The sequence below is a fragment of the Oncorhynchus nerka genome, linkage group LG27 (assembly GCF_034236695.1).
Source record: "Oncorhynchus nerka isolate Pitt River linkage group LG27, Oner_Uvic_2.0, whole genome shotgun sequence".
Taxonomy (NCBI): Eukaryota; Metazoa; Chordata; class Actinopteri; order Salmoniformes; family Salmonidae; genus Oncorhynchus; species Oncorhynchus nerka.
Genome location: NC_088422.1, coordinates 21,825,603 through 21,837,115, shown reverse-complemented (window position 1 = coordinate 21,837,115; position 11,513 = coordinate 21,825,603). Strand labels below are relative to the sequence as shown.

Sequence of the window (11,513 nt, the reverse complement as noted above, 5' to 3'; positions counted from 1 at the left end):
TTAAGATACGAGACACTGTGGATTTCTTCTTTGATATTTATCCATTGAAAAAATAAATGTTCAAAACCCCCAAATAAAGCCCTATACAAACATGTTGGAAGAAAAATCTTAGTAAAATCACCCTGGATCTAGCCATATTGGCATCCAAGGTTAAATTCAGTCTGCTTGCACCCTCTAGTGGCCATTAGGATTCATGTTTTCATGGACAAAACCTTTCAAATCAAATGCTGCATTTTTTTAAATGAACCTTTATTTAACTAGACAAGTCAGTTAAGAACAAATTCTTATTTACAATGACAACATACCAGGGAACAGTGAGTTAACTACCTTGTTCAAGGGCAGAACAACAGAACAACAGATTTTTACCTTGTCAGCACAGGGATTTGATCCAGCAACCTTACTCTCTTAATGCTCTAACCACTGGGCTCTACCTGCCATCCCAAATATAGAAGAGGTGTAGGCCTTACAGTGAAATGCTTACATACAAGCCCTTAACCAACAATACATGTTTTAACAAAAAAAAGAAAAAGAAGAAAATAAATAAAAGTCACAAATAATTAAAGAGCAGGAGTAAAATAACAGTAGCGAGGCTATATACAGGGGGAACCAGTACAGAGTCAATGTGCGGGGGCACCGGTTAGTCAAGGTAATTGAGGTAATATGTAGATGTAGGTAGAGTTATTAAAGTGACTATACATAGATAATTAACAGGGTAGCAGCAGTGTAAAGGGGGGGGGCAATGCAAATAGTCTGGGTAGCCATTTGATTAGATGTTCAGGAGTCTTATGGCTTAGTTTCCCTTTGTTTATTAAGTAGACCATTTAAAAAAAACAAGCACACATAAAACTTGAAAAAGCCATACATGCACATTAATAAAATCATTGAGGATAACACACAATAAAGTCTGGGACTTATTTCCATTGTGGTCCTCTTGTGACAAGATGGAACACAGTATGGCAGTGAAATAATAAAACAGAAACAGAGAAGAAGAACATCTATCTCATCATTCCAGTTACATCATAGTCATAAGGTCACAGAAGACAATAAACATATTTTACTTTATTTTTTTAAAGCTGCCCAGAGAGGATATTGTTTTTATAGGCAGAGGCAACACATTCCATTCTGAGGCTCCAGTGTACAAGAAAGTACCTTTCCCAGCATTACTCCTGAACCTGTATAAGCACACATCAGCAACACCTGATCTGGTGCTGTGATTGTGTGCATCCCTAACACGAGAAAAGTAATCACTTAGATATCTGGGCGCAGGACCATAAATATTCTTGTAAACCAAACCTAGTCTAATCTGGGACACCCTAGCCTCAACAGGCAGCCAATTGAGTTCCTGAAATCAGCTCCTGCCTATGTGAGTACATGGACTCACCTTCAATACTACCCGGATCAGCTTATTCTGGGCTATCTGGAGCTTCCCCTTCATACATTTAGATAAGCCCCCAAACCAGGAAGTACTAGCATAGTCAAAATGGCATTGAATGAGGGCAGTAGATTGCACTTTCATGGAGTCCTTTTCAAACAGCTTGGACTTTCTAGCCAGAAACTTAGTCCTGGCATTAACTTTCCCCTCCACTTTATTGGCCATGCTCACACCTCCCAAGCTTCCATCAAGGATACATCCCAAGTAGCTAACAGAGGTTTTAGTAGTCAGCATCTCGCCTCCTAATTCCACACTGATTTCAGAGGACCCACTCAATTTAGGTCTGGATCCAAAAATAATTGCTTCAGTTTTCCTTAAGTGCAGAGATAGCTTATTATCTCCAAGCCATTTGCTAATGTTAGTAAGCTTTGTGCTAAGTATGCTCTCCAACAAAGTTGAACTTTTGTGAGACACCAGAAGTGTAGGGTCATCCGCATAAAGAAAAAGACGGTAAGAACAAGCATCTTTCATATCTTTAATATAAAATAAAAACAGCAGAGGCCCAAGCACGCTCCCCTGCGGAACGCCACAACTCGTTGTTTTTGCCCGAGACAGTGAACCATTAACCTCTACTACTTTCTCACTTCCAGATATATAGGACTTTACCCAGCCTAGAGGGATACTGCTTAACCCCAGTGCCTCCAGTTTGGAGATTAGGAGATAGTGTTTAACTGTATCAAAGGCCTTCTGTAGGTCAAGCAGTACCATTCCACACAGACTTCCCTCATCAATCTCTTTCCTGATGAAGTCAGTCAAGTGAAGTCGACATGAATCAGTGGAGTATGTTTTTCTAAAACCCGACTGAAAATCATACATTAGACCCTGTTTGTTAACATATTCATAAATTTGCTCATGTACAATTCTCTCCAGGATCTTTGATATTACACAGAGGATAAATACAGGATTATACTTCCCAGGGTCAGACTTTATCCCCTTCTTATACAGAGGTATAATTATTTGCTTGTTTCATGTCCCTGGAAAAGGTACCTTGTTCAAGAGAGAGATTAACGATATGCGTAATACAAGGGCCAATTTGTCAGCAGAATCTATAAGAAACCTTACAGGAATATTATACAGGCCTGTGGCTTTGGAGCATTTAAGCTCTGCCAGCATACTGACTATTTTGGCTGTTGCTACTTTTGCAAAAGAAAAAGAGTAGAAGGTGTTTAGAAGCCTCTTGGACCTAGACTTGGCGCTCCGGTACCGCTTGTCGTGTGGTAGCAGAGAGAACAGTCTATGACTAGGGTGGCTGGAGTCTTTGACAATATTTAAGGCCTTCCTCTGACACCGCCTGGTATGGAGGTCCTGGATGGCAGGAAGCTTGGCCCCAGTGACGTACTCCCCTCTGTAGTGCCTTGTGGTCAGAGGCCGAGCAGTTACCATGCCATGCAGAAAATACAACCAGTGAGGATGCTCTCAATGGTGCAGCTGTAGAACCTTTTGAGGATGTGAGGACCCATGCCAAATCTGGTCAGTCTCTTGAAGGGGAATAGGTTTTGTTTTGCCCTCTTCACGACTGTCTTGGTGTGCTTGGACCATGTTAGTTTGTTGGTGATGTGGACACCAAGGAACTTGAAACTCTTAATCTGCTCCACTACAGCCCCGTCGATGAGAATGGGGGCGTGCTCGGGCCTCCTTTTCCTGTAGTCCACAATCATCTCCTTTGTCTTGATCACATTGAGGGAGAGTTTGTTGTCCTGGCACCACATGGCCAGGTCTCTGACCTCCTCCCTATAGGCTGTCTCATCGTTGTCAATGATCAGGCCTATCACTGTTGTGTCATCGGCAAACTTAATGATGGTGTTGGAGTCGTGCCTGGCCATGCAGTCATGAGTGAACAGGGAGTACAGGAGGGGACTGAGCATGCACCCCTGAGGGGTCTCCGTGTTGAGTTTCAGCGTGGCAGATATGTTGTTACCTACCCTTACCACCTGGGGGCGGCCCATCAGGAAGTCCAGGATCCAGTTGCAGAGGGTGGTGTTTAGTCCCAGGGTCTTAGCTTCATAATGAGCTTTGAGGGCACTATGGAGTTGAACGCTGAGCTGTAGTTCCAATCCCAAAGCAACCTCTAAAACCCTACCTACCAGAGGGCTATCACTTTTGTACTGCTGTCATTAGGCTGCACTGTAAATAAAACCTATATTTGCACCACATATTTATTCTCTGGTTTATTCTGTGTGCTCAAACACTCCTAATTAGACAGTGGGATCCCACTATATCTTAAAAGACTGGAAAGGAAGGCTATAAGCAACATGCCATATTGCCTAAAGGGATAGTTTGGGATTTTGGCAATGAAACCCTTTATCTACTTCCCCAGAGTCAGATGAACTGGATACCATTTATATGTCTGGGTCCAGTACTCTGGTTCCAGTATGAAGGAAGTTATAGATAGGTAGCTTCACGAGCCAATGCTGACTAGAGCTAGTGCAATGACTGGAAGTCTATATTGCGCTAACGCTAGTTACCATTTGTGCTAACCCTAGTTGGCCGCTTCCTTCAAACTGAACACAGACATAAAAATGGTATCCACGAGGTCATCTAACTCTGGGTGAAGTAGATACATCTTGATCTATCCCTTTTAATATATCCATCTAACCTCTTTAGATCCTATCCCATGACATACTCTGTTTCAGTCGTCCCATCATTTCATGTGAAGATGAAAGGAAGAAACAAGAAGACAAGCCCACTAGGACTATTCATATGCAGCCACAGTATACAAGGAGTAAAGCCCACTAGGACTATGCATATACAGCCACAGTATACAGGGAGTAAAGCCCACTAGGACTATTCATATGCAGCCGCAGTATATAAGGAGACAAGCCCACTAGGACTATTCATATGCAGCCGCAGTATACAAGGAGACAAGCCCACTAGGACTATTCATATGCAGCCGCAGTGTACAAGGAGACAAGCCCACTAAGACTATTCATATGCAGCCGCAGTATACAAAGAGACAAGCCCACTAGGACTATTCATATGCAGCCGCAGTGTACAAGGAGACAAGCCCACTAAGACTATTCATATGCAGCCGCAGTGTACAAGGAGACAAGCCCACTAAGACTATTCATATGCAGCCGCAGTATACAAGGAGACAAGCCCACTAGGACTATTCATATGCAGCTGCAGTATACAAGGAGCCAAGCCCACTAGGACTATTCATATGCAGCCGCAGTGTACAAGGAGACAAGCCCACTAAGACTATTCATATGCAGCTGCAGTATACAAGGAGACAAGCCCATACAAGGAGACAAGCCCACTAGGACTATTCATATGCAGCTGCAGTATACAAGGAGCCAAGCCCACTAGGACTATTCATATGCAGCTGCAGTATACAAGGAGCCAAGCCCACTAAGACTATTCATATGCAGCCGCAGTATCAAGCCTGCCTGACACAGAGGACATGAGAGCTACTAGCCTATATATTACTAGGTGTCACTATTTGAACGGCCTGATATTACAATGGGCCAGGCCTGCCTTTCTCCCTCTACAGGACAGTATCTACAGAGGCTACAGTGGGGGCAGAGGTGCGGAGGGTCAGCAGAGGGGCGGCAGAAGTCGGAGGGAGGTACGGGGTGTACTGAGTGTTAAGGTCAGTCTTTGAGGTGGTGTGTGTGTAGGCCAGGTTAGCTGCTGTCTTTGAAGGTCTTTGATGTAGACGTCAGTTAGAGAGAAGAGTACAGTGACAGTGATGCTACTTTTAGAGAGGTTTGAAACTATGTAATATGGCACACATTCCACATTCCATTGCCTTGGTCAAATCAATCCGGTAGCTATGGTCACATCCTGCAGTCCCCCCTTTATCACCACCACAGAAGTCTATTTGACCTTTTGGAGGTCTTTTCAGTTTTTTTCTTGATTGCTTGAATACTGTCAATACAACTGTGTGTGTGTGTCTATGTGTGTGTGCAAATCGTTTCCTGGCTGCAGATGCAGCAGACTAGTGACGCAGAGAGTGACATTAGCCTTTAAAAACACCTCTCCTCTGCCTCTCTATCACTCATACACACACTCCCATTCATGGAACACAGCACGGAACACTCCCTCCAAGAATGCTTCTAACGGATTCCTACCCAAAACCTCATTCAATTAAAAAACAGTTAGCACTGTGTGGCCACTAACTTCCAGGAAGGGAACTGTTGGCTTCAGTTGTGGCTGTTTCTTCCAAGTGTAGATCAGTTGTTTGTTGAAAAAGTGCATACCAGTCATTTACAAATCTTTGGACTACACAGGTGAGAAAACATTCATGGTACTGTAAACTCTCTTGATGTCAGAAGTGTATTCTTGCAATGAAACGTGTGTTATTATAGATAGGCTACACTACACATACCGTGCTATACATGATTTTAGCTTGAGTCGATACACTATATCATGACTTTAGATTTGAGAATGTTCATGAGAATAGTATTCCGATACCCATTTTGTTTTAACAGGGATAACTAACCAGGACAGCTTGGTCAAGAGTGAACCCCTGCTAGCCAGCAGAATGTGGTTCCTGGGAAAGATCCGAGAGAGCATGGAGAACATTCCCCTAGAGCTTGGACGCTACGTGGGAAAGAGTGAGGAGGAGGATCTCTCAGCCAAGGCCAGTCTCTCCAACAAGTTGCACAGTAACATTCTGACTCCGGACAAAATCCCGGAGTTCTGCTTGCCCCCTCGGCTGTGCAGGAGCCTAGCGGCAGCTGAACCCCATGCTGTGGGTCAGAGGCTCACCAGTCGAGACTGTGGTGCTGTTGATTTCTCTGTGACTCCGCAAGTTAAACAGATTGAGGAAATGAAGTTGACAAAAGTCAGTGGGGTGGCCTGGAGGGGTAAGAAGCCACTGCCATTCTCCGCAGAGGGCTACGGTTTGGCAGGGATGTATGAGAGTCCAAACACACGGAGGAAAGAGTCGTTGTTTCACTCCAAGAGCACTGGCTACACACTGGACAGGACCCTACCCAGGCCCACCACAAGGGTGGCGATAGAGCGAAACCAGTGTAAAGTACCCCCCATCCAATTGGGGCTTGAACTAGGGCTCTCCTGTAAGAGCCTGTCGGAGTCAGGCAGCACAGAAAGCGATACACCCTCCTCAAATGACTCCTCCCCTCTGGGCTCTCCCCTGCTCAGCCGCTCTTGCTCTGGCCTCTCACTCTCTATCATCGGGTTAACCGAGGGTCACCCAGGTTTGCAGTCTGCCTCTGCCTTCAGTGACACTTTGGGACTGGAAGGAGCCCCCTCATGCTCTGTGGTTAACCCCAGAGGACGGAGGGGGGCGATCTCACCCATTCCCTCCACCTCCCTTATCGAGCCCTGCTTCAGTCCTCCCTTCGTTGTCAACTCCCTGGCGCCCCCTGTCCTGCTCCCGCTGGACGTGCTCCACTGCCAGGAGCGGATGCAGAGAGAACATGTCCTCCCACTGCCGAAGGGCCGCGGCAGAGTCCGCCTCTCGGCCGAGCACACATTGTCGCCCTCTCTTCTGTCCATGGTAGTGCGAGTGAGGGTGGTGTCCGTGGAGGGTCTGAGGGATGAAGGGGACCCCAGAGCCCTCCACTGCTGCCTCAGCCTGAGCTTAAGCCCGGGGAAGCTCCAGAGACAGGACAGCGCCACAATCAGGAACTGCAGGAGCCCCGTGTTCAATGAGGACTTTTTCTTCACTGAGCTGAGCCTGGACAGCCTGGGTGGCTTGCGGCTCCAACTGAAGGTGTTAGACAAGGCCTCCGGGCTCAGAAGGGGCACGGTGCTCGGGATCATCATAACTGAACCCTTGGCCCAGCTACTGCCCCTGTGACCAGGGAGGAAATATCTTCTGCTTCTATGTGTTATTGTTATGCCCATGGCCAGGACTTTTTCCTGACCAGGGAAAACACCTAGTACTTGTTGTGGTTATATAGTGCACATAGCCTAATAATCTCCAACCCCTCTGCTCTAGCAGAATTAGCTTTAGCTACCAGGCCAGTAAGTCCTATCCAGGTCCCTAGCCATGCATAATTATTATTAATCGTGGGAAATGCGCTCTTCAAATGACATTTGATTATTATTATTATAATGCCTTCTGTCTTGTTGTTCCGGTATGCTTCACTTATGTGAATAGTGAGAGCTATGTGAATCTTTAGAGACATAGTATTTGGATTTGCCAAGCAAATGTTGTCTGCAAACGTGTGCAAAGCAAATCGTGACAGATCATAGAATGTTTTATGGAGCATAGTTTGTTTGACTGTTGTTCTGTGGTTCACTGCACCATTAGGCTCCGAATCGCTCAAAGGCATCACTTTCCACATTCTTACAATGTGTACATTGTGTGTGCATTTAAAAAATGTCAAACTTGTTGGAAGGGCTTGACAGTCTGACAGATAGTCATTGACCAGGCAGACAGAGGGCTGGGATGTTATCTGCTACTTTGTGAACCTAACCGTTTATAAATAAATAAACACATAATAATACTGGAACTGTGCCATTCATTGACAGCAAAATAAGGCTGTCTCCCTTTTTTCCATTTTGTTACATTTGGTCCAATGACATCAGTCTCTCCATCAATGTAGTGTTCTATTGGAGAAAAAAATACAAAAGAAAAAGAACATGTCAGTGTTCTGGTCAGTGCATATCAGAATAGGAAAAGAATAGGAACATGTCAGTGTTCTGGTCAGTGCATATCAGAATAGGAAAAGAATAGGAACATGTCAGTGTTCTGGTCAGTGCATATCAGAATAGGAAAAGAATAGGAACATGTCAGTGTTCTGGTCAGTGCATATCAGAATAGGAAAAGAACATGGAACATGTCATGTGTTCTGGTCAGTGCATATCAGAATAGGAAAAGAATAGGAACATGTCAGTGTTCTGGTCAGTGCATATCAGAATAGGAAAAGAATAGGAACATGTCAGTGTTCTGGTCAGTGCATATCAGAATAGGAAAAGAATAGGAACATGTCAGTGTTCTGGTCAGAATAGCATATCAGAATAGGAAAAGAATAGGAACATGTCAGTGTTCTGGTCAGTGCATATCAGAATAGGAAAAGAATAGGAACATGTCAGTGTTCTGGTCAGTGCATATCAGAATAGGAAAAGAATAGGAACATGTCAGTGTTCTGGTCAGTGCATATCAGAATAGGAAAAGAATAGGAACATGTCAGTGTTCTGGTCAGTGCATATCAGAATAGGAAAAGAATAGGAACATGTCAGTGTTCTGGTCAGTGCATATCAGAATAGGAAAAGAATAGGAACATGTCAGTGTTCTGGTCAGTGCATATCAGAATAGGAAAAGAATAGGAACATGTCAGTGTTCTGGTCAGTGCATATCAGAATAGGAAAAGAATAGGAACATGTCAGTGTTCTGGTCAGTGCATATCAGAATAGGAAAAGAATAGGAACATGTCAGTGTTCTGGTCAGTGCATATCAGAATAGGAACATGTCAGTGTTCTGGTCAGTGCATATCAGAATAGGAAAAGAATAGGAACATGTCAGTGTTCTGGTCAGTGCATATCAGAATAGGAAAAGAATAGGAACATGTCAGTGTTCTGGTCAGTGCATATCAGAATAGGAAAAGAATAGGAAAATGTGAAAACAAAAGTGTTTTGTACTTTATAAGATGGCGCCGACAGAGATGGTCGCCTCGCTTCAGGTCCTTAGGAAACTATGCAGTAATTTGTTTTTTAAAATGTATTATTTCTTACATTGTTAGCCCAGAAATATTATGTTATTACATGCAGCCGGGAAGAACTATTGGATAAAAAAGCGACGTCAACTTACCAACATTACGACCAGGAATACAACTTTCCCGAAGCGGATCCTTGGTTCGGACCTCCACCCTGGACACGGGCCGACCCAAAACAACGCGGTCGCCGCAGGAGAGGCAGACGGAGCGGCCTACTGGTCAGACTTAGAAGTCGAGCACACCATCCACAGCTTCAGAGCATATTACTCGCCAATGTCCAATCTCTATCCAATGCTGGTCTGACCAATCGGATTCCACGCTTCAAGATTGCTTCGATCACATGGACTGGGATATGTTCCGGGTAGCCTCAGACAATAACATTGACGCTGACTCGATGAGCGAGTTTATTAGCAAGTGCATTGGAGATGTTGTACCCAATGTGACTATTAAAACCTTCCGTAACCAGAAACCATGGATTGATGGCAGCATTTGCGCAAAACTTAAAGTACGAACCAATACTTTTAATCATGGCAAGGCGACTGGAAACATGACCGAATACAAACAATGTAGTTATTCCCTCCGCAAGGCAATCAAACAAGCGAAGCGTCAGTATAGTAGTCGTAATTCAACGGCTCAAACACGAGACATATGTGGCAGTCGATCATGGATTACAAAATGAAAAACAACCCCGTCGCGGACATCAACGTCTTACTCCCAGACAAATTAAACAACTTCTTAGCTCGCTTTGAGGACAATACAGTGCCACAGACACGGCCCGCTACCAGTGCCTGTGGGCTCTCCTTCTCTGTGACCAACGTGAGTAAAACATTTAAACGTGTTAACCCTCGCAAGGCTGCCGGCCCAGATGGCATCCCTAGCCGCTTCCTCAGAGCATGCGCAGACCAGCTGGCTGGTGTGTTTACGGATATATTCAATCAATCCCTATCCCAGTCTGCTGTCCCCACATGCTTCTAGATGGCCACCATTGTTCCTGTTCCCAAGAAACCTAAGGTAACTGAACTAAATGACTATCGCCCCTTAGCACTCACTTGTCATCATGAAGTGCTTTGTGAGACTAGTCAAGGATCATATCACGTCCACTCTACCTGATACCCTAGACCCACTCCAATTTTCCAGTGTGATGACGCAATCACAACCGAGGCAAGGAAACCTCTCTAGCTAGCTAGGACGTGGAATCCCGACAAGCTGGCTTAGGCACCCCCGGTTCCATTGGCAGCAGTATCCAAGCCCGACGTCACCAACAAAACAAGAAAACTCATGGGCCGGCTGGAAGAACAAGACCTGACGATCCGGCTGAGGCCCAACGTGGGATGGGCGCCTTCCGAGCCAAGGAAAACTCTCGAGCCAGCTAGGGCGTGGAAGCCCGACGGTCTGGCTAGGCAGCCCCGGTTCTATTGGTGGCGACCCAAGACCGACGTCACCACCAACCGGAATGCCAGTACTCCCCGGTGCTTCATGTAATGGCTGCTGCATTCTGTAAGGACCGACGCCGGACAGGAGAAGCAGGTACGGGGAGTCAGACATTTATTGGGGAACAGACATAGAACAAGACAGGAACAGCGTCAGCACACGGGTAACATGGACATATGACAAACAATGCAGCAGCGGGGAACAGAGCGGAGAACTGACACATATAGGGGAGGTAATAAACAGGTGATTGAGTGAGTCCAGGTTAGTCCAAAATCACGGAAGCGTGTGACGAAGGAAGGCAGGTGTGCGTAAATGATGGTGGCAGGAGTACGTAATGCAGGGCAGCCTGGTGCCCTCGAACCCCAGGGGGGGAAGAGCGGGAGCAGGCGTGACAGGCCATCAGACTGTTAAACAGCCATCACTAACATAGAGAGGCTGCTGCCAACATACAGACTCAAATCTCTGGCCACTTTAAGAAATTGATTTAATAAAGGTATCACTAATCACTTTAAATAACGCCACTTTAATAATGTTTACATTTCCGACATTACTCATCTCATATGCATGTACTATATTCTATACCATCTACTGCATCTTGCCTATGCCGCATGGCCATTGCTCATCCATATATTTACAGTGGGACAAAAAAGTATTTAGTCAGCCACCAATTATGCAAGTTCTCCCACTTAAAAAGATGAGACCTGTAATTTTCATCATAGGTACACTTCAACTATGACAGACAAAATGAGAAAAAAAATCCAGAAAATTACATTGTAGGATTTTTAGCAACTGGCTGGTAGTAGTACTTTACCACACAAGTACCAAGCACCAAGGAAACTGTCAATTCCACAGACTTCCATGAACACAGGGATCTCTTCTGAATAGACAGTGTCAATGGCCAGATAGTCTCCTACATTGTACTACACGTTGTTCACTGCAATGGACTTTGTCTTGGTGACATATTTTGCTCTGATGGCTTCTCCGAATCTGGCACTTAATACTGCATGGTCAGAGTTTGGAAG

The 11,513-nt window shown here is 45.1% G+C and overlaps 1 protein-coding gene across 1 annotated transcript; it reads left to right on the top strand.

Moving 5' to 3' along the window:
• The first annotated feature begins 5,915 nt into the window (after positions 1 to 5,915).
• Positions 5,916 to 7,807, top strand: LOC115111172 (C2 calcium-dependent domain-containing protein 4C). Its single transcript, XM_029637040.2, has one exon. The coding sequence runs from the start codon at positions 5,916 to 5,918 to the stop codon at positions 7,197 to 7,199; it is 1,284 nt and encodes a 427-aa protein (XP_029492900.1). The 3' UTR covers positions 7,200 to 7,807.
• The last annotated feature ends 3,706 nt before the right edge of the window (positions 7,808 to 11,513 follow it).

Bases quoted from the DNA above. Each gene is read 5' to 3' on its own strand.
- LOC115111172 (XM_029637040.2), top strand. From the start codon at position 5,916: ATGTGGTTCCTGGGAAAGATCCGAGAGAGCATGGAGAACATTCCCCTA.